Raw genomic sequence first — 22,550 nt, 5'->3', positions numbered from 1 at the left:
CAGCCAAGTGAGGCAAAGAGAAGTGGAATTCAGGGAATGAGAAAGCCCCGAGGGAAGGCAGGCACCAGCTCTGGAAAAAGACAGACGAAAAAGCAAAGGTACAGTTTCCTGAAATTAATTCAGAAGAGAGGCCAGGTTCTGCTGAGCTATGGCAAGGCTCAGTAAGACACTGAAGTGGTTCATTTTGGAATAAATATCTTCCATTAAAGGGGCAGATTAGTTATCAGTACTAAAACTTAGCATCTCAGGGGCTGGAGAGATGGCTCAGAAGTTAAGCGTGCTCGTTTCTCTTGCAGAGGACTAGGTTTGGTTCCCAGCACCCATTTGGTAGTTTACCACCCACCTGTAACTCCAGTTCTAGGAGGAACTGACACCTTCCCAGCATATACTGCACAGACAGCGCACATACATGCATGTGGGCAAACACACCCACACGTAAAATAAATAAATCTAAAACAAGCAAAAAAAAAATTTGCTCTCTCTCCTGGTGGCTGTGGCTTTACAAGTCACACCTGTTTTACAGGCCTGTGTAGCTAGAGTGGCGGAATGGTTTCTCAGTCACGCGAGAATCGCTGGCCCAGGGCATCCTTCGGGTGCCCGAGTGCTGTCATCAATTCCAGTCCCCCAGCTTAAGAAAAGCAGGCTCAGCACTGTTTACTGTGAATCAGTCTTTATTCTGCACGTGTGGCGCATCAACAAGTCAACAGAGACGACAGCGTTACAGACTGCAGGTTAGCGTCACGGCGTTATGCAGTTCACACAGTTCATGTTAGCTTGTTCTGGGTTTTTTTTTCTTTTTAATTTGACACTTTTATTTAGAGTTTTATTTTTACAAGAGAAGACACAAGGTAAAGAAAGACAACCTGTTTGGAGAGGGATTGTGGTGGTGAGGGTAATGTCACTGTCATGACCAGTACTGAAAGTCTTCCATATCCCTCTCCTGGGTAGGTCACCCTGGTCCCACACAGCAGTTCTCTCTAGCACAGCACTGCAGATCGCAGCTGTGCGCTGCTGAGAACGCAAAGAAGGAAGAACTCACAAGGGAACTTTTGATGTTGGGAATAATTCTCATAGTACCAAAGAGTCGAGAAATCTACATCGACTGGCTGCTGGGAATTGGGAGTGACCTTCCCTAACCTATTCCTAACCACAAGTGCCTTGTGCAAAACAGCTAAGATGTGACTCTCTTGTCTGTCTCTCAACTGAGCGGAAGGGGCAGTCTGCCTCCGCCCACGTCAGCGAGCTCTGTGAAGAAACCCAAGTCAACTAAGAAGCTTTCGGACACGCTGGATCAGGCCTGAGGTAGGAGGAGGGATCCTGCGCGGAGGCAGCCCCGAGCCTGGGGAAGGGATTGAGCTGCAGGGAAGTGGGGAAGGGAGGAGGGGTGAGGCTGTTCCCCGACTTCTCAGGAGGAGCTACAGAGGCACACACAGCAGGTCGGAGACGACTCCACCTGTCACTTAGCATTGCTTCAGGGAAGGAACTAAAGCTGCTGAGCGACTTCTGATCTTTACACATTAAGGCGACGAAGAGGAACCATTTCGACTTTTTTCCCTAATGGGGCTTAGAATGCTCCCGCCAGGTTTTCGTTAAACTATGTCAAAATGCCTTTTTAGAAAACAAAAAGTATTGTCTCCTACGTATGATACAGTATTTACATTCCATGGGTTAAAGGGCGGAGACTGTAGTGGTGTGATCCCAGCTGATGGCCAGACACTAAGTCAGATCACAATGGCGGAGAAGGGCAAGGGCAAAGTGGGTCTCCCTGCCTACACAGGGCCGCTCTGCATTGCCAAGAATCCCGCAGGGGAAAAGCAAAGCAGACAAACAAAACAGAAAATGGAAGGGTGAGTGGGGAGGGCAGAGTGGATTCAAATCTACAAGCACTAAGGGAACACCAAAGGCAGCGTCACCACCCTCGCCATGGAAACCAAGCTGGTCCGTCCACCTGTTCTCAGAAGCAAGCTGGAGAGTGGTCCTATAGGGAAGTGGGCACTTCAGTTACAGATCAAGCTGTGTCTTATTTCACTCCTGAGTCCCACACAGAGACTTGGATCTGAGCTCCAGATGCCCAGGCTCTGCACTGTCCTGCCCAGGGGCAGAAAGGCGATGGACTTCACCGTGGGGTGTGACTCTCCAGCCCTGTGCTTGTGCTGAGGAGAGTGGGGGCCTTGAAGGCATCTACATTAGCTCACTATTCAGCCCCACTCAGCTTTCTTAAGAACCATTTCTGTAAACCTCAGAGAGAAAGTCCTGAGGCCTGCTTCCTTATCAAACAGAAAGCAACTTCCATCAGCATCTACAGCATGAGGGGATGCCAGAGCTTCTGCAGGGATATTTTATCTCCTTCCCCTGTCCCCTGACCTGCAAGTAGCACTCAGGATCAGCTGGTATTCAATGGTACTTCCCTTGGGCTGAAGCTGAAGTCTCCAAAGCTTCCAGAGAAATCGGCAAGTCCTAAGTCCGGTTCCGCCTCCCAAGCCCGCCACGCTGCCTGTCACTAGTCACGGACTGCCTGTTACTCCTTTATGGTAAGTGGCTAACAGCAGACACCCCATTCTCAATCACTCTTTCTCCTGCAAACCCCACTTGTTCCTCTGCTTACTCCAGACTCTGGACTTGAAACTCGGCCATAGAGTGGAGACCTGAGAGGTGATAGAAGAAAGGATGGAATGACGGGAACATGGGGTTTTACAAGAGTAGACTTTTCTTCTGCTATGATGGGAAACGGGAATAACCCAGAGAAGCCTGATAAAAGGAGGCCAATTTCAGGAGATCAGCAAATACAGTTCGGCACAAAACACAATTTTCATGGATTAAAATCTGCAACTTGATATCGGTTAGGCTAATTTCTTGTTTGTATTAGACATGCAAGTATAAGGTTACATTGTTATATATAGACTGTGGGGTCTTTCCTTCTCTCCCCCCCCATTTTAAAAACAAAAGATCGTCTAGTGCCTTGCAAAGAAGAAAAGACTTCTCACGCTAAGAACCGACCTGCAATGGTGTGCAGTAAGATGCTCTTTGTGTGGTTTGTCTTGTAAGAAATTTTCTTCTACGACTAAAATGAGGTTTTGAGTCAGCTTCTCTGTCATCTCTCCCCGCCGTGTGCCTCCCCAGCCTGGCCCCAGGGTCGGAGGCGAGAAGGAACTAGTACTCGCTCAGACTATGCCACTTGGCTATGGGCTTGCGGGGACTCTCACAGACCTCTCTCCAGTGTTCCGCACCACTGGCTGTGACACTGTGTGCCCCCAGGATCAGCCTCCCCACCACCTCGTTCTTAGTAGTGCGATCGAAGTCAATGACAAGGAACTCAATGCTGATCTCAGGCAGGAGGTCAGTGGGGATGTCATAGATGAAGGACTCATTGAAGACCGGGTTCAAAGTGCACTTCTTGACATGCGTTTTCTTCTTGGCAATGCGCTTTCTGCCGTAGTAGACGTTCACCTTGACATAAGGATCTGGGGCCGCCAAAGAGAAGAAAAAGAGAGACAGGCCTATGACACAGTCCTCTGCTGCATGTCGACCCTTCCGGGGTCCCATCAGTATTTACATAATGATTCATAACAGCAGCAAAGCCACAGTTATGAAGCAGCCATGGAATACTTGCATGGCTGGGGATCACCCTAACATGAGGACCCACGAGTTTAGAGGAGGACACTCTGTCGTCCGTATCTTTGCTGACCATCAGGGCATCAGTGGCTGCACCTGACATGCGTATACCTGAGTCTAGCTGCTTCGGTCAGGGCTGGGGAAACCAAGCAGGTGTGGAGTAGACCATGTACAGGTCTGAAGAAATCAAGGGGATGGGGACAGATATTGGCAGTCTTTCTCACAAGTCTCACCTGGTGTAAGACTTGCATGGGATTTAGAATACCCTTGTTGGCTCACCCCCAGCACCACAGTGGCTGGGGAAATCTATTGGCCTAGTCATGGGGAGGGAAAGTAGACAGAAGACTGGGTGGGTCTGGACATGCTGGAGTACGCCAGGGCCACGGTCGGGTGGGGTAGGGTTGAAGTAAATAGCTGCTACCTGAGAGACCGGTGATGTCCATCTTCGGCAAGTGTCTGGCTTTGAGGACCACCACTGTCATCCTCTGTGCCACGGGCTGGTACGACAGAGACACCTGGAGTTCCCCTCTGCTAATGCATTTCTGCAAGGGAGAGACCTCAGGTGAGAAGCCTGGAGGGGAGCAGGGGCTACACAGATCTGCAGGGGAGAAGGAAGAGCCTGCAGGAGGGCGTGCTGAGCGGCACGGAAGGGTGTGTATTCAGGTCAGGTACAGAAGCATGGGAAGTCAGCCCGAGTTCTCAAAGCTACACTGGCTGATACACATGTGACTGTGTGCCTTCTTTCTTTCTGTTGGTGGTCTTGGGAACTGCATGCTAGGCTGGGATTCTACCCCTAGCTGGGCCTTTAGTCTCAGCAGTGCAGAAGCAGATGCAGGAGTTTGAGGCCGGCCTTGCCAAGCCAGGGCTGCATAGTGAAATCCTGTCTCAAGGCAAAAGAAAATAAGAGAAAGAAAAAAAGAAAAGGAAAAAATTGTGTTGACCAAGCGGTAGTGTCACAATGCCTTAATCCCAGCAGAGTTAGGTGAGTCTCTGAGTTCAAGGTCAGCCCGGTCTACAGAGCCAGTCTCAGAGCATCCAGGGCTACCCAGAGAAAGCCGGTATTGATAGAGAAAGGAAGGAAGGCAGGCAGGCGCTCTATTGGGCTTCACCTAGGACACACTCACTCACTCTCGTTTATTCTCTGCCCCCACAGTGTCTCTCATTCCCAGACTGCTTCAAACTCATTATACATAGGCTTGGGTTTACTGCCCCTGCTCAGAGTGCTGGGTTTACAGTATACTGCCACACCTGCTCTCTTTTCTTTCTTTCTTTCTTTCTTTCTTTCTTTCTTTCTTTCTTTCTTTCTTTCTTTCTTTCTTTCTTTCTTTCTTTCTTATGTATACAATATTCTGTGTGTATGCCTGAAGGCCAGAAGAGGGCGCCAGACCTCTTTACAGATGGTTGTGAGCCAACATGTGGTTGCTGGGAATTGAACTCAGGACCTTTGGAAGAGAAGGCAATGCTCTTAACCACTGAGCCATCTCTCCAGCCCTCTTTTCTTTTTTTTTTTTAAGATTTATTTATTTATTATGTATGCAGCATTCCTTCCATGTACGCCTGCAGGCCAGAAGAGGGCGCCAGACCTCTTTACAGATGGTTGTGAGCCACCATGTGGTTGCTGGGAATTGAACTCAGGACCTCTGGAAGAGCAGGCAATGCTCTTAACCTCTGAGTCATTGCTCCAGCCCGCCCCCCACTTTGTGTTTTTGAGACAGGGTTTCTCTGTGTAGCCCTGGCTGTCCTGAAATTCACTCTGTAGACCAGGCTGGCCTCAAACTCACAGAGATCCGCCTGTCTGTCTCCCGAGTGCTGGAATAAAGGTGTCACTACTACCGCCCAACTAGTTTACTATCTTTTTCTTTTTTTTCAATTCCATTTGTCTACTCGTGTGTGTGTGTGTGTGTGTGTGTGTGTGCGCACATACATTTGCATGTCATATAGAAGTCAGAGGACAGTTTGTAGGAGTCTTCTTCTACCATGTAGTTTCACGGCATTAGCGCAGATCACCTGCTTTGGAGGCAAGCTCCTTCACCACAGAAAGAAACATCATCACACCTTTTTCTCTTTCCTTTCTTTTTAGTTTTTGTTTTGTTTGTTTCTTTTCAAGACAGGGTTTCTCGCCGGGTGGTGGTGGCACAAGCCTTTATTCCCAGCACTACAGAGCTAGTTCCAGGAAGACAGCATTTCTCTGTGTAGCCTTGGCTGTTCTGGAACTCATTCTGTAGAACAGGCTGGCCTTGAACTCACAGAGATCCGCCTGCCTCCGCCTCTTTAGTACTGGATTAAAGGCATGGCCACCACTGCCCAGCTTGCTGTTCCTCGTTCTAAAGCAGTGGCTCTTGCCCTTCCTAATACTGCAATCTTTTAATACAGTTCTGCATATTGTGGTGACCTCAACCATAAAATTATTTCATTGCTACTTCATAATTTTGCTGTTATGAATCATAATGTAAATATCCAATATGTGAGGATATCTGATATTTAAACCCCAAAGGGGTCACGAACCACAGATTGAGAACCACTGTTCTAAGTGGAGAAGTAGTTCTGGGGGTTTAATTTGGGGCCTCGGCATTCTTGGCAAGCTACAGCTTCCAACTGTGGCTTTCAGCTTTTGGAAAAGAAAAAGAAAGTAGCCCCTCTGGGAACTACCTTGGGACACAGTCAGCTGTAGGTGTCTTCATTAGTTTCAACTCATTAGAATGAATTGAGGGCTGGAGAGACGGCTCAGAGGTCCCGGCATTCACATGGTGGCTCCAGCCATCCACAATCCCAGTTCCAGGAAACCTGACATCATCTTTCACTTCTGACTTCCACGGGCACCAGGCATACATACGGTGCACACACAGGCAAAACATCCAGACACACGTGTGTGTGTGTACGTGTGTATGTGTGTGTACGTGTGTGTGTATGTGTGTGTGTGTGTGTGTATGTGTGTTTTTTATTAGAAACCATTAGACAAGGAGCTGGAGAGTTAACGTGGGGGTTAAGAGCACTGGCTGCTTTAGCAGAGGACCTGGGTTCAATTTTCAGTACCCGAAAGGAGGCTTGTTGTGGAATATTACTTTAACTATGTAAAGGTGTGTTACATTTGTTTAAGCTGCCTTTGTTTAATTTTGTAAAGACGTGTTTCAGGACAACTAAGCCTGTTACACGGAGAAATCCCGTCTCAAAAAGTGTCCACTCCTTGCCTCCCCCTCCCGAGAAAAAGAGGTTCTGACGTACAGCGAGCACGACCAGCCAGCACATTAAGTAGAGACAATAAGTTATGTAAAAATGCCTGCCACAGTGCAGGCACCAGCTTCCAAGAGCTGCGGCGGTTGAATGCAGCTCTCAGTTAAACATTTAAACAGGCTTAAGGCTCAGCTCTAACAGACCCAAGCAGGGCAGACCCATCCGCCAGTGCAGTCACTTTGCCTTTAGGTATGGCTCACGCGGCCAGACAAGGCTAGAGACAAGGAGTAAAGACAGGTCCAGATGAGAGAAGCCTCTGGACAGGTTACAGTGTGCATAACGATGTGCAGGGAAAGAAAGTCATAGGAAAAATAGTTTAAAAATAATAAAGTCTTTAAAGAGTAAGATAACACCAAAAAAAGCACACGTAAAGATGGGAAACACTCAGGCATCCTGTTTGGTGTTGTGTTGAGTTTTTTTGAATGACAGCTGCTGGGAGACGTGGGATTGTTACAGGGACTGCTGAATTACCGGCCTGGACACTCTAGGGATGCTGCCTTCACTTTAAAATGGAATTCAGAGAATGTATTGTGTTGGGGGAGAGGCTATGCTTTTGTTTGCACAGGAAATGAAAAGCTGTGGATTCTTTCAAGGTGATCAGGCTTGATTGGAAGAGACCTCCTGGAAATCCTGCCTACAGACATAAGCCAAGAAAAACCACAACACAGATGACATATATGCTGATCCCTCTGCATGGGAACAGCTCTGAGACTGGACAACAAATGTTACAACTAGTTTTCTTTTCCAAGAATTTGACCATTAATCTCAATTTCCTTGGGGCTCCCTGGAGATAACATAGCCCCCAGACAACAGAAAGCAGTCTAGAGAACATGACACCTACATTCCCAAGAGGTGGGGTAGGTGGGTTTTGGTCATTTGGCTGATTATGAATGTTTGTCATTGTTTATGGGGACATAGGTATATAGAGGATAAAAAGGACATAGGTATATAGGATATAAAGGACATAGGTATATAGGATAAAAGGCATCTATTAACCTCAATAGTTTACATTTGTATGGATTTTGGTATATTGATACAATTAAAAGTTATTTTTGTTTTATCATATAGATGTTTCTACACCTTTAAAAAATTTTTTATTATTATGCACATAATATTCTGCTTGTATGCATCCTTGCAGGCCAGAAGAGGGTACCAGATCTCACTACAAATGGTTGTGAGTCACCATGCGGTTACTGGGAATCAAACTCAGGTCCTCTGGAAGAGCGGCCAGTGCTCTTAACCTCTGAGCCATCTCTCCAGCCTGTAAATGTAATTCTTACTTGATAACTGTTCTTCTTTCTTTCTTTCTTTCTTTCTTTTTTTTTTTTTTTTTTTTGGTTTTTCGAGACAGGGTTTCTCTGTGGTTTTGGAGCCTGTCCTGGAACTAGCTCTTGTAGACCAGGCTAGTCTCGAACTCACAGAGATCTGCCTGCCTCTGCCTCCCAAGTGCTGGGATTAAAGGCGTGCGCCACCACTGCCCGGCTTGATAACTGTTCTTACTGTATAGTGTTTTACTAATGTTAAAGTTAAAACCCTTCCTTTTTATTTAGGTAAGAAGGAGGAGAGGCTCGCGGATGTCTATAACTGCAGTTCCAGGGGATCGGATGTCTTCATCCAGCGCCCGAGAGCACTGCATGATACAGTGCAAGAGTGTAGGCGAATGTTCACACGCAAAAGAAAGATAAGTCACTATTAAATGAAAGTAGAATGAGTTCCTGGTCATACTATGGAGTCCACGGCTCACTAGACAGTGCTTCATCCTGTATGGATGAAGACTTTGGCCCTGAGTACCCATCATTTTAGCACTTGGGAAGCTAAAGCAGCAAGACTGGAGTTTGAGGTCAGCATGGATACACAGCAAGATCCTGTCTCAAAGCCAACTAATCAAGGTGGGGGCGATGGTGACTCCCTGCCGCCATCCCTGAATCTAGGATAAGGCAGGACAATCCGTTGCATGCTCATACCCTCAGACGGGCTGGAGAGATGGGGCAGTGGACAAGCACATGCTCTGTTCTTTCAGAAGACCTGAGTGTGGTGCCCAGGACTCGTGTCAGGGGGCTCATGATCACCGGTAACTCTGATTCCAGGGGAACTGACACCCTCTTCTGGTTTCCTTGGCATTCTCACAGAGGTATACATAAATAAATAGAAACAACATTGCCAAAGGGTAGTAGCACACATCTTAAATCCCAGTACTCAGGAGGTAGAGGCAGGCGGATCTCTGTGAGTTCGAGGCCAGCCTGGTCTACAAGAGCTCCAAAAACTGTCTCTAAACTCCAAATACTGGGCTGGAGAGACAGCTCAGTGGAATAAAACACTTGCTGTTCTTATAGAATACCTGGGTTTGGTCCCCAGCAGCCCCCATGTTGGCTCACAACCTCTGTAACTCCAGTTCTAGGGGATCCAAGGCTGTCTTTCACCTCCCAGGGCACCAGATACACACATGGCACACATAAACACATGTAGTCAAAACACTCATACATACACATTTTTAAAAATGTAAACGGATACTTTCCTATTTAACACACACACACACACCAAAAAATCAAAAAAAATAAACAAAGAGGATTATGGCTTAGAAGCAAGCACATGCCTGTAACCTAGCTAGTACAAAGCCTTAAGAGGGAAGATGGCAAATTTGAACCTAGATCTGGTAACTTGGGGGAGACCCTTTCTTAAGCCAAACCCAAAAGCCCTGAAAGCAATCCGCGAGTTTCTTTCTTAAAGCTGTTCCCCAGATAATCTGTTCTTGCAGAGTCACCCGAAATCAAAATCCCTGCGCCCCATCCCTAGTTCTTTGGGAAAACAGACAACTCGTTTTCTCCCCTAAATCATTCCCTCCTGACCTCCTCTCTCACCTCTGGCAGAATGCCCACCCCCATTCAGCAGCTTTTGTGCTCCCCAAGCCTGCAGCCACAACAACCTAAACACCACTCTGCTCCCGCGACCCCTCCTCTTTCCTTTCTGTCCAATTCTCAATTCAAGTGGCCTTATCAATGGCTCTTTTGAGGGCTGGGAGCCGGGCTGTGTCCCAGTCCCAGACCTCGGGACGTAAAGACCCTGCTGTGGAGCAAGCAAATGGGGAGCTGTGGAGGAAAGGTTTTAGCTGGGTCTGAGAGAGAACCTCCACTGTGGCGCAATGGACCCGGACCGAGATCCTACAGGACCTGGGTGAGGACAGCACCACTTCCCTGTAACCACTCGAACGCCACTTTCAGAGTAATTTTTGGCCTGCATCTGTGCTGGGGTGTGTGTGTGTGTGTGTGTGCCCCCTCAATAACCCTTTCGCAGGACCAGACGTCTGCAGGGCCAATACCACTCTAAATCACAACCATGAGAAAATGCAAGAAACAAAACCTGAATATGCAAGAAACAAAACCTGAATATTCCACCGCCTCTGCCTCTCCACAGGAAGCAGCTCTCTTTGTGTTCCTGGAGTATTGACACACTTTTTCTTTCTCCCTTCAGTCCAATAGCTAGACTGGATGACCTTGGAGGCCCTATGTAAATTTGGGATTTTAAGGACCCTCTCGTTCCCATGACACTAACCCAGGTAAGGAACATGATCCAAGGACCATTAGACTCTCAAGACTCTCATGGACTCTGCAGCCACCTCTTTCCCCACTCCCCCAGCCTGCAGTTTTTGCTCCCAGACTGCACTATTTGCTCCCTTCTCTCCTGTTCCAGGCTTATGAGAAAGGGAGTTCTCTTAGGTTTACTAAGTAAAATATAAGAAAACAAAGCAGTTCCTTAAAAAAATTATGTTCAAGGGCTGGAGAGACAGCTCAGCATTTAAGAACACTTGGCTACTCCTCTAGACAACCTGGGTTTGATTCCCAGAATCTGCATGGCAGTTCAGACGATCTGTATAAATCCAGTTCCAGGGAATTCGTGCCCTTTTCTGGCCTCCATGAGTATAAATATACATATAGGCAAAACACCCATACACATAAATTGAAAATAAACTTGGGGCTGGAGAGATGGCTCAGCCGCTAAGGGCACTGACTGCTCTTCCAGAGGACCCGGGTTCACCATCCACATGGCGGCTCACGACTGTCTGTAATATCAAGACCTGACACCCTCACACAGACATATATGCGGGCAAAATACCAATGCACATAAAAGAAATACATTAAAAATTTAGAAAATTAATTCCATAGGCCAGGCATAGTGGCACATACCTTTAATCCCACCACTTGGCAGACAGAGGCAGTTGGACCTCTATGAATTCAAAGCCAACCTGGTCTACATAGCTCAGGCTAGCCAGAGCTATATAGTGAGACCCTGTCAGAAAAACAAAACAAAACAAAGCAACAACAACCAACCAAACAAAAAAGAACCACCACCAAGCCTGGGGCCTGGAGTGTAAGTTCAGAAGAGTGCATACCTAGATTCCACCCAGAACCGTATTACCACAGACGCCCCCAACCTGTGTGTGGCTCAGCGCTGCTGCCCAACTGCCCCACCGACTAGGCCAGTCTGTGCCCTCCTACCAAGCAATCTCGGAAGGAAGATGATTTGGTTATGAGCTGTACGAGGATGCCCTGGGCTGGGGATGTAGTTCAGTGTGTGTCAGACCCTGCGTGAGATCCCCAACGCATTCCTAAGCCCCTCAACAATAAACGGTACCTTTTAGAGATGAACTAGAAAATGAAATGTCTAGTAATTCTTGCTGAAGCCTACGAGGGACACACACGAAGGGCAGGTGCTTTGTCGTAGGAAGATCAGGAGTAGGCATTTGGGGTTGTTCTGCTGGGGATCTTGGGGATGACTGAAGGAGTGTTGGGTGAAATCAGACAGAATCCCAGGTGTTGATCAGAGATAAAGGCTCAGGAAGTGTGGGAGTCTGGAAAACTCAGGGGTCCTGTCTGGACCTCTCCATTGCGATGTATTGCTCAGGATCCTAGTCCTGGCTTCATCCTCATGAAAGGAGTTGATAAAGTGGGAAACTTGGCTCTCCCCAAGAGCTTCTGGCAGTTTAGCAAATGCCATTGTCTGTGCACTCTGCCCAGTGCCCTGGATTTGCGGCTGTTTTGTTTCCAGCCTGAATCAGTTCCTTTTCTTGCCAGTCTCTTCCCAGCTGGAACTCGGCACAGAGCCAGCCCCTCTCCCAGTGCTGGACTGTGAGCACATGAGTGGACTGGGAGAGTGGTGGGCAGCGCTGGGAACAAGGCAGAGTGGAGATGGACACTGGAGCCCCTGGGAATGGGAGTAGGAGCAGAGACCTGAGGAAAGCAGGTGGTCCTGTTACTTCCTCCTTTCTTTCTGAGACAGGATATTATGTATTTCAGGCTGTTCTTGAACTTGTAAGGAAGGCTGACTTTGAACCCCTGACCCTCCTGCTTCTACCTCCTAAACATTGGGACTATAGGTATAATCCTCCATGTTTCAACCAAAGGTTTTGTGCCCAATAGATAAGCGCTCTGCCAACTCAGCCACATCCTCAGCCCTCCGACTCCCACACACACCAGAGAGGGTTCCGTGAGGCCTGTGCTGACGCTGGAACTCCTAAACCTCTTGCTCTCACCTACCAAAGCTGGGATTACAGGCCTCTGCCATAATGCCCAGTTCTAAAAGTTAAATTGGCTGGTACAGGATCCTAGCACTTGGTCAGCAAAAGCGGGAGGATTATTGTAAATTCAGAGGCGGCCCAGGCTACATAGTGAGATTCAGGACATAGAGCGTAAATAGTAAGACTCCGGGTCATGAAACAAAACAACAGAAACCAGTGCTGGAGTCACAGCTCGGGGGTAGAGTGCTCACCTGGCATGCACAAACCTAGAACTACAGAAAGGTGGGTGGTGGTGCACACTGGTAACCCAGCACTTGAGAAAGAGGAGTAACAAGTTCAAGGTCATATTCAGCTCCATCAGATTCTACGTAAAAATTAAAAATTAAAGCCCCCCTTCATTTTTTCTCCTTTGCCTGGGGAGTATAAAGCCAGGGCCTCTTCCATACTAGACAAATCCACTTTCACTGAGCAATATGCCCTGTGATTCTGTCTCCCCAGCTCCATCCAGTCTCAGAGGGGAGAACTAATACGCTGGGCACGCTACCTGGTGTCAGCATCATAACCTAGCAAGGAAGGCAAGGTTGTCGGCTGAGGAGAACAGACTGAGAGGAGTCAGGAGCCACTGTCACACATCACACCCCTGGGAAGATGTGGGGCCAGGCAGCCAGTTCCAGAACCCCAGTGCACACACTCAGTCCTGCTCTGCTTCCTACCTGCGGACGGATGGCGGTATGCGTTCTGTACTTCTGAAATTAATTCCAGAGCAATGTTCCTGAGTGGGGACAGAGGGAAAAAAAGCAGTGTGGAGGGCCTTATCCTTCTCCAATGCAAACAAGGGAAAGGAGTAAGGAAGGAAAAGTCTCTGTGGTAAACTTTAGGGCCTGGAAACTGTGTAGTATATTAAACTGCATTTACAGCAGGCTTATAAAAAGACATTCGCTGGGTGGTGGTGATGCACGCCTTTAATTGTAGCACTTGGGAGGTAGACACAGGCGGACCTCTGAGTTCAAGGCCAACCTGGTGTACAGAGCAAGTTCTGGGACAGGCTCCAAAGGTACACAGAGAAACCCTGTCTCGAAAGACCATACACACAAAAATAAATAAAACAAATTAAATTAAAAAAGACATAAACAGGGGCTGGAGAGATGGCTCAGTGGTTAAGAGCTCCTGTTGTTCTTGCGGAGAACCGTAACCACATTAGGCAGTCCACAACTGCCTACAACTCCAACTCCAAGGAATTCAACAACTTCTGGTCTCCTCAGGCACACACACACAAAACAACAACAATAATAACAATATTTCTGAAAGAAACACTCAGGGACCACTGAGATGATTGAGCAGGTCAGTGTGCTTGCCACCAAGCCTGTTGATTAGAAGGGAAGAATTGATTCCGGAAAGTTGTTTTCTGAGCTCCACACACTTGCTGTGACACACGTACTCACACGTGTGTCCCCCAGACGTAGACAAATAATAAATAAATACAATAAAAGACATGTACAGAACAAAATAAAACACACACATAGCACATTGTTGGACATAGTAGTGCACACCTATAATCTCAGCACTTGGGAGGTAGAGGCAGGAAGATCAGGAGCTGAAGAGCATTCTTGAACACTCATCAAGTTCAAGGCCAGTATGGTCTATGTGAGACCCTGTCTCAAAAAAGAAGAAAAGAAAAAAGAAAAGAAAAGAAAAAAGAAAAAGAAAAAACCCCACAAATAAATAAAATAAAGTAAGACAAAAGTTGGTGGTTCATGCCTTTAATCCCAGTATTTGGGAGGCAGAGGCAGGCAGATCTCTGTGAGGTTAAGGTCAGTTTATTAGTGGGTTTTAAGACAGCCAGGGATATATAGAGACCTCTTCTCAAGGAAAAAAAGATACATTTATGAAAATACTTACACCCACCTAGGAAAGGAAGCTGAGGTTTACAGATTTCCTGGAGTAGGAGTGCATGCTCCCTCAAGGAAGCTCACAGATTTTAGAGCACTGGATACATGGTGCAGGGGCTAGGGCTGGAGGACCAGCCAGAGCAAGCTGAATGCAGCATCAAGATACCAACCAGTAAGTGAAATTTTAGAAGCAACTTGCCTTTTTGTCTTCCAGGATTTGACTGTGAGAGGAACACATCTCTTAGGTCTCCTCTTTTCCTTTGCTGCTTACGTCTGAGAGCTCAGATCTCAGTAACTTCTCTGTCACCTGTCTTTGCTATGAGTGCTCCCTTGACCCTCCCACCTCTCCACTGAGGCCATCCCTCCCCAGCACACTCTTCCTCCTCACCTGGATGTTCCTCTTGATGATGTCTCTGACCAGCTGAACCTTGCCTGTGCTGGGGTCCACACCCGCCAGTGGTACCATGACCTCCCCAATGACATCATCCCGAGAGAAGCGATCAAAGCTGAGCACGAGAAAGTGTAGCACCAGATCCTGTAGCTGGCTATATGGGATGCCGTAGAAGGTGAAGGTCTCATCAAATACAGGGTCCAGAGTCTTGCGAAGCACACGGGTCTTCACTCGATGCCGCTTGTCAGGAAGGATGGTCATCTTGATGTAGGGGTCAGAGCCCTGGGTCTGGTCATCCATCACTGGCAGCCCATGGGCCTCTTGGATTGTGACCACCAGAGCTTTTTTGGGAAAGTTATAGTCCACCGAGAAGGTAAGGGATCCCAGCATCACGTCTTCCTCTGGTGATGACGGGGAGGTAACTTTGCTCTCACCAGGGGTCAGGCTTGTCATGGGGCTCCTCAGTTCTTCCCCGCAGTCTACTTTGATGGGTAACTGGTCTATACAAGATGCAGAGCTAGGCCCTCTGGGGTCCTTTTCTTGGCCCAGTAGGCCAGACTCTGCCGCATTTACTAACAGGTTCCCTCGTCCACTCTCCCTCCGGGGATCATCTTTGTCTCTCCGAACTTTGATGATTTTCTTCTTGTTGCTGAGGGTCTCTGGGTAGATGCTAATGCCTTTCAGCATGTGAATAAATTTGTATGGCGGGGTCTTGTGCTTCTTCTCCACCTGCTGGTGGCAGCATGTCCACACAAAGACAGTCACGGAAACACACACCACCAGCACAGAGGCCCCAATGAGGCCAGCCGCCACTGGTGACACATCTGAAGGAAGAGAGTAGAGGTGTGTCAGAATAAGACTTCTGCTTCTGTCAAGAGAGTGCCCCTTGTGGGGCTGAACTACCCTCAATCCAGTCTCCACAGTGGGAGCTTTTCCGACTCACTGCCCAGGAGGTGATCCGTGTTCTTGCCTTCCTGCTAAAGTCAGGGAACACATTTGCTTAGCTGCTGTTGCTGCTCTTGTTTGAGACAGGGTTTCTCTGTGTAAGCCTGGCTGTCCTGGAACTAGCTCTTGTAGACCAGGCTGGCCTCGATCTCACAGAGATCCGCCTGCCTCTGCCTCCCGAGTGCTGGGATTAAAGGTGTGCGCCACCACTGCCTGGCTGATTATTCTTTTTTATTAAAACTTTATAGCACTTGCAGAGTTGATTGGTCACTTTTATTTGTGCTTCCCAGAAAGCTGTGCCCTGAGTGTTTGAAGGTTGCCTTTTGTGTAGGAATTTGTTACCCAGGGCGTGAGCTGTGTGTTTGGTTTTAGGAGACTGATCGGGTACACCCAATACAGTCAACAACAGCACTGTCTTGCTAACTGATTGAGAGCTGTGTGGGAAAGGGTATGGTACTGAGTTTTGTTGGTCTTGGGAGGGTGAGCAGGAGTGGTCAGAGTGGGTGCAAAGCTAAAAGAGGATTGAGCCGGGTTGGAGAGATGTCTCAGTGGTTAAGAACACTCACTGCTCTTCCAAAGGTCCTGAGTTCAATTCCCAGCACCCACACATGGCAGCTTACAACTGTCTGATACCTTCTTCTGAGGTGCAGATATACACGCAGTCAAAGTACCAATATACATAAAATACATGAATAAATAAAATAATAAAAAAGAGTATTGAGTCATGATGAGCGATTCATGCCAGCAAACAGGAGTCTGAGGCTATTGCAAGTTGAGAGCTAGCCTGACTCTAATGTCTCATGTAGCAAGCTTCAGTCTAGAGTACCCCAAAAGTCTACCTTAGCGGGGCGGTGGTGGTGCACACCTTTAATCCCAGCACTCGGGAGGCAGAGGCAGGTGGATCTCTGTGAGTTTGAGCCCAGCCTGGGCTACAAGAGCTAGTTCCAGGACAGGCTCCAAAGTTACAGAGAAACCCTGTCTCGAAAAAAACAAAAACAAAACAAAAAAACCAAAAACTCTACCTTAAAAAAGAATGCTGGTGGGATAGCTCAGTAGGTAAAGGTGCCACCAGAGGTCCAGTGGCCTGAACTCATCCCCAGAAATCACACGGTGGAAAACAGCTGCCTCCTCCTGCAAGCCCTCTGACCTGTATACACTTAGCATGTGTGTTCCACCCAACAGAACGAAGAAATAAATGTCGAAAACAGAAGAAAGAAAGAGGGAAAGAAAAGAGCTCTAGGTCTGCAGACCATATACTTCGTAAGTTGTTATCAAGTCTCTGGTCCTAGGTCCCTAAAATGTGTGTCTGTTATATGCCGGAGTCTCATTTATTTACTTAGCATTTCAAATAGGAAGAAAATGTCAAATGCATTTTCTTTCCTTTCCCTTTCCTCCTTCCTTCCTTTCTTGCTCCTTCCTTCCTTCCTTCCTTCCTTCCTTCCTTCCTTCCTTTCTTCCTTCCTTCCTTCCTTCCTTCCTCTTCTTCTTCGGAGATAGGCTCTCACTGTGTAGTCCTGACCATCCCAGCATTTGCTTTGTACTCCTGGCTGCCCCTGAACTCAGAAATATGGCTGCCACTCCTGAGAGCTGGAATTAAAGGAATAAAGGAATTTGATACCACATCCAGCTCAAATATAATTTTCTCTTAAAATCTTTCTTGCCATGTAGCCAATCCAGAGCACCCAGAACTTGAGCCAGTCCACAGGGAAGTGTTTCCCTAGCACTGACAACCTTGCGTCAGACTGTGGTGGTGTGTGCCTTAATCCCAGAAGTCTGGGAGCAGAGGCAGGTAGAAGTCTGTGAGTTCAAGGCCAGCCTGGTCTATGGGGTGAGTTCCTAGCCTTCCTAGCCTTTAATCACAGCAGATTAACTGGGAGGCAGAGGAGGGGAATCTTTGTGAGTTTTAGGCTAGCCTTCTCCAAAGAGAGTCCCAGGACGCTTAGAGCTACGTAGAGAAAACAAACAAACAAACAAACAAACAAAACCTAAAAAACAAAACAAGGGGTTGGAGATTTAGCTCAGTGGTAGAGCCCTGGGTTTGGTCCTCAGCTTCAGAAAAAAATAAAAATAAATAAATAAAAAACAAAACAAGCATAAAACAAACATGAAAAAACTTAAATAAATAAAAAACCGCAACCTTTCCCACCCTCTATACTCTTAATAGCCCAGTCTGTCTTCATGGACCTTACCACTGTCTGTTCTCCCACACCCTGCGCCTGTGGAAGAGCACACAGTGCAGGCATGATGGTGCATGACTTTAATCCCAGACACTGGGAGGCAGACGCCAAAGGATGTGTGTGAGTTTGAAGCTAGCTGGGTCTACACAGTGAGTTAGGACAGCCAGAGCTTCACAGAAAGAACTGATCACAATCCTGCAACCCCCTCCCACAAAAGAGACTTCCAACTACTTTTTAAAAACCAATTTAAGCCAGGTGGTGGTGGCGCACACCTTTAATCCCAGTACTTGGGAGGAAGTGGCAGGCAGATCTCAAGGCCAGCCTGGTCAACAGGAGCTAGTTCCGGGACAAAGCTAAAGAGACACCCTGCCTCAACACAAATAAATAAATAAATAAATGGATAAACAAACAAATAAATAAAATAGATGAAATAAAAACCAATTTAAGCCCAAGCCCACATGAATGAGGAAAAAAGGCAGAGAAATTTAAAAATACCCAGGTAACCACAGAAAAGCCAAATCCCGTGGAACTGGCATTGTGAGCTGCCTTGTGGGTGCTGGGAGTTGAATGAGGGTCTTCTGAAAGAACAGCCATTGCTCCTAACTGCTGAGCCATCTCTCCAGCTCCCTTTCTTTCTTTTCTTTTTCTGAAAACAGGGTCTCACCCTGTTCTCTGACTGCCCTAGAAGTTGCTGTGTAGACCAGGTTAGCCTTGAATTCAGAAGGATCTGCCTGTCTCTGCCTCCCCAGTAGGTCATTATGTCTTGTCTCTGAAATTTTTTTCTGACTGAACATTTCATGGCTCAGTGAAAGTTGGGGACCAATAAGAAACAAAGAGTTTTCATGTTCAGTAACATAGGTGGGGGCTGCAGATGACTCAGCAGCTAATAGCACGGGTCCTATTCCAGAGGACCCGATTCAGTTCCGAGCACCCATTCATCCTGTGGGCTACTCCTTCAGTCTCAGACCTGATCACTGACACTTCTCTCCCCAAGCATAGCCTTTCACTGTCACTAAGACCCGTGTCATACAGCAGAATCAGGACGAACTATAGCAGCAGCCAGACACTGCTTCAAACCCTGACTCCTTCGTTCATTTGGACTTTATTCTAAGCTTCATTCTCCTGGTCTGGTGAGTGCACATAATGATACCTACTCTGGAAGATACACCAAGACTAAGGAAAATACAGTATATAAAAAAGCACAGGGCTGGGCTCTGTTTCATCTCCTTTCAGAGGACTCTGGAGTTGAACTTAGAGAAAGGACTCTGCTGGAAAGAGGGTGTGAGAAGAAAAAGAGTAGAAGAAAATCCTGGGATTCTCATGTGATCACAAAACAGGTTTCAGTTTGGGAAACTCAGGACCCAGGAAGCAGACAGAGGGCAAAGCAGAACTGCAGTCCAGCCTTGGGGTCAAACGGGACCAAGCACTGAGGGTGTGGAGATCCCTTGTGTGGATGCTTTCTCTGATTTGATGTCTCACTATGTTGAGAGAATACAGAACATTGGGTTCTGTTCTAGTCCTTAAAACTCTTATTTGCGAGAAAAGCCATTTCTTTCTTTTTATTAAAGCTGGCTTGTGTCTCCACCCTAAATTCTGGAACTTAATGCCCACCCCCGGATTGTCTGAGGGATATACTCTCTCTTGATTGGGAGTAGGGGTGGGAGAAATATACTCTCTTAAGGAATGCGAAGGTTCTAGACTTGGAGCTATTCTCACTTGATAACTGCAATCACAGGGCACTTTTATTTTACTTATTCATGTGGTCAGGGCACGGCATGAGAAGTTCGCTCTCCTCAATCATTCTGGAGAAGTTGCCCAAAAGGAAACAACTTGGCCAAGGCTCTCTTGCCTTCTTTCCCTCCTCTTTTCCACTGCACTTTCTGCCCTAGGGAGAGTACAAAACTGTTGTTGGAGCCCAGAGGGCTAGGTCGCGGACTAGCGCTCGGAGAGATGACGTAATGCTTTCTGTGGTACACAAAGCGGCCTCCCCCAGGCTGGGCCTCTCTCGCCCCTCCCCCCAACCAGGAGTGCCGCCCCCGCCAGCACCAGCACGGGTGAGTCCCGCTTTTTGAAAAGCCAGATCAGGGAAACAGGGAACAAAGGCCCAGGAAGAAGCGCCTAGGCACTGCCAGGAGGCTCAGAAATAGACATCACGTCATCTCTCCACCCGGCGGCGCCAAGCGCCATTTGGCAACACCGGGAAGGACCTCACCATTACGGTGCAGAACGAAGCTTACAGGGCTAGCATTTTACCCCAGCCCTAGCAACCCTCTGACCAGCTTAAGGAGTGGCTTCCTTTCTACTCTCCACCCCCGCACCCTGCTTTCCCCGGAGGCCTCCGCCTCCCTTGGCTGCCAGCCACACAGCCCATAGTCTCCGTGCTGCCATCTTGACGCCCCATCCCCCTTGCCACTTCCCTCTCCTGCAGCCCTCAGAAGTAGGAGGGGGAGGAAGGGGCACCGCCCTGCGTGCCCCCAGGGGGAGGGCTCGGCCTACCACCCCACCTCTCTTCCTCCAGAAGGAGGGGTTCACATCCTCCGCATGCCAGCCCTTTCTCACCCCAGGCGGTGCTGACAGTGCACCGTGGAGGGCTTACAGTCAAGGTTTTAGCATCCTGGACTCGCCTACCCTCGGTGGCACTCTGGCCTTGCCAGTCCCTGCAGCCCGCAGATGAAATTCAGGCGCTGAGGCCCAATTCTAGCGGCTGGCAATGAAAGGATCCCATCTGCACGTCACTCCCCGCCCATTCCTCAGCTATCTGGCTTTACGACGGCCTGATGGCTTCGAAATTAGTTTGTCAGACCCTACTTACCAAAGCTGGGGCGGATATTTGTGATCTCAGCCATGTTGTGATCAGAGGCTGTTGATAGCAACACTTTTGCAGAGGTCAGACAACTTTGGGAATCTGGGTCAGTACCGAGGCTGCGGCTGTGGACCTCGAGATCAGGGGAGGGGAAGGTGTCTGGCCGACTGCCCCTGCGACAGTCCGATCCCCGGTTGCTGGCTGCGCTTTCCTCTTAGATGCTCCAGGGATGCTCTGAGCTAAGGATGCAGGTGCAGCCAGACTGGTCCTGATGCGAGATAGGCTCCGCCTCTCTCCGAAGGGCCCTCGGCAGAAGACTCCGCCTCTGCCCGAAAGGTTCCGGAGGAGACTCTTCGAGAGGAGACCCCTCCCACTGCCGAGTTTTCCCGAGATCGAGGCTCCGCCCATTCACACAGCCTGTGGGCGCTGGGGAAGAATTTCAAAGCCCAGTAGGAAGTGTAGGTGTTGTGCTAGTTCAGTAGCAGATTCCTGTACTGTGGCACTCGAGTGGGCGAGGCTAGAGAGTCAAGGACAGCCTCGGCTAGGTCTCCACGCACTGAAGAGAGGAAGATAGTCGTGTTAGCGTCTTCTGAAGCTGTGCTTCTAGTTCTTGGGTTTATACAGGAGGAAGCTGAACCTTCTGGGTTTCAGAAGTTGTGAAAAGCAAATTACATGCTGTTTCAGCATTGACTGCCTCTGTCTTAGTGCATTCATGGGACAGTGAATGCAATTACGGAAACTTAAACTTGAGAAATCGATTAAAAATCAAACCTGTCCAGGGGCAGGACGATCATGATCATGAGTTTCGTGATAATTGGGGGTGAGTGTGGGGGGTATCGGAAGACCCTGTGTCAAAAAAGTAAAACAATAACAAAAGATCTAAAATGGACTGGGAGATCAAATCACCTAAGATAACGTGAGAACATTTTTAAAAAATATTTTTTTTTTTTGGTTTTTCGAGACAGGGTTTCTCTGTGGTTTTGGAGCCTGTCCTGGAACTAGCTCTTGTAGACCAGGCTGGTCTCGAACTCACAGAGATCCGCCTGCCTCTGCCTCCCGAGTGCTGGGATTAAAGGCGTGCGCCACCACCGCCCGGCTAAAAAATATTTCTTATTGTTTATTTATTTATTTATTTATTTATTTATTTATTTATTTTTGTTTTTCGAGACAGGGTTTCTCTGTAACTTTGGAGCCTGTCCTGGGACTAGCTCTGTAGACCAGGCTGGTCTCGAACTCACAGAGATCAGCCTGCCTCTGCCTCCCGAGTGCTGGGATTAAAGGTGTGCGCCACCACCGCCCGGCCTATTTACTTTATTTTAGGTGCACGGGTGTGCACCTAAAACAAGATAGCGCCTATAATTGTGCACCACTAAGCCCGGCAGGGAAGTGCCTTTCATGCTTTTATTTAGACAAGACAGAAAAGTTTGTGCTGAGAATAGCTTTGAACTCTTGATCTTCCTGCCTCCACGTTCCGAGTGTTGCCATTACAGGTGTGCACCACCAAACTGGGCTTATATAGCGTTGGTATTCAAACTCAATAGCTTCCAGCAGGCAAGGCGAGCACTCTACCAAACTACATCTTTTATTTCCTTCCTACCTTCCCTCCCTTCCTTCCTTCCTTCCTCCCTTCCTTCCTTCCTTCCTCCCTCCCTCCCTCCCTCCCTCCCTCCCTCCCTTCCTTCCTTCCTTCCTTCCTTCCTCCCTCCCTCCCTCCCTCCCTCCCTCCCTCCCCCTTCCCTCCCTCCCTCCCTCCCTCCCTCCCTCCCTCCCTCCCTCCCTCCCTCCTCCTTCCTTCCTACCTACGTACCTGCCTGGCTGCCTGCCAGCCGGCCTGCCCGTTACCTGCGTGCGTGTGTGCGTGCCTGCCTGCCTACTTACCATTGTCTATTTCACATTCATCTATCATGAGTTCTGTTACTTTTTCCCTCAACTGACGTCTTAGCCCTGCGGCTTCATGAGGCCCTAAAACAAGATGGCGCCTATAATTGTG

The 22,550-nt window shown here is 48.2% G+C and overlaps 2 protein-coding genes across 4 annotated transcripts in view; one reads left to right on the top strand and one right to left on the bottom strand.

The window, feature by feature from the left end:
• Window positions 1–653: 653 nt before the first annotated feature.
• On the bottom strand, window positions 654–22,547 carry Syt11 (synaptotagmin 11). 3 transcript variants are annotated; one of them, XM_075978537.1, is made up of 5 exons: window positions 22,439–22,547; window positions 20,570–21,116; window positions 14,633–15,459; window positions 4,031–4,154; window positions 654–3,461 (listed from the first exon to the last, which is right to left on the bottom strand). In XM_075978537.1, exons 2-5 carry the CDS (start codon window positions 20,601–20,603, stop codon window positions 3,151–3,153), a joined length of 1,296 nt encoding a protein of 431 aa, XP_075834652.1. In that variant the 5' UTR covers window positions 20,604–21,116; window positions 22,439–22,547; the 3' UTR covers window positions 654–3,150. The 3 variants fall into 3 exon arrangements, with proteins under 3 accessions (XP_075834652.1, XP_075834650.1, XP_075834653.1); XM_075978535.1 differs by having other exon boundaries at window positions 22,368–22,534; XM_075978538.1 differs by lacking the exon at window positions 22,439–22,547 and having other exon boundaries at window positions 4,034–4,154; window positions 20,570–20,854.
• The window catches only part of Gon4l (gon-4 like), a 51,229-nt gene continuing 48,434 nt past the window's right edge, over window positions 19,756–22,550 (top strand). Inside the window, exon 1 of the mRNA XM_075978522.1 lies at window positions 19,756–19,811. The gene's annotated coding sequence lies outside the window, so the exon portion shown is untranslated. The remainder of the gene's footprint in view (window positions 19,812–22,550) is intronic.

The sequence above is a fragment of the Microtus pennsylvanicus genome, chromosome 7 (genome assembly GCF_037038515.1).
Source record: "Microtus pennsylvanicus isolate mMicPen1 chromosome 7, mMicPen1.hap1, whole genome shotgun sequence".
Taxonomy (NCBI): Eukaryota; Metazoa; Chordata; class Mammalia; order Rodentia; family Cricetidae; genus Microtus; species Microtus pennsylvanicus.
The sequence above is the reverse complement of the archived record's forward strand: the minus strand, read 5'-3'. Positions and strand labels throughout refer to the sequence as shown.

Coding starts and splice junctions, on each gene's coding strand:
- Syt11 (XM_075978537.1), bottom strand. CDS start 20,603: ATGGCTGAGATCACAAATATCCGCCCCAGCTTTG. Junction 15,460..20,569: donor AAATATCCGCCCCAGCTTTG/GTAAGTAGGGTC, acceptor CTCTTCCTTCAG/ATGTGTCACCAGTGGCGGCT. Junction 4,155..14,632: donor TCATCAAGAGGAACATCCAG/GTGAGGAGGAAG, acceptor TCTCCCTTGCAG/AAATGCATTAGCAGAGGGGA.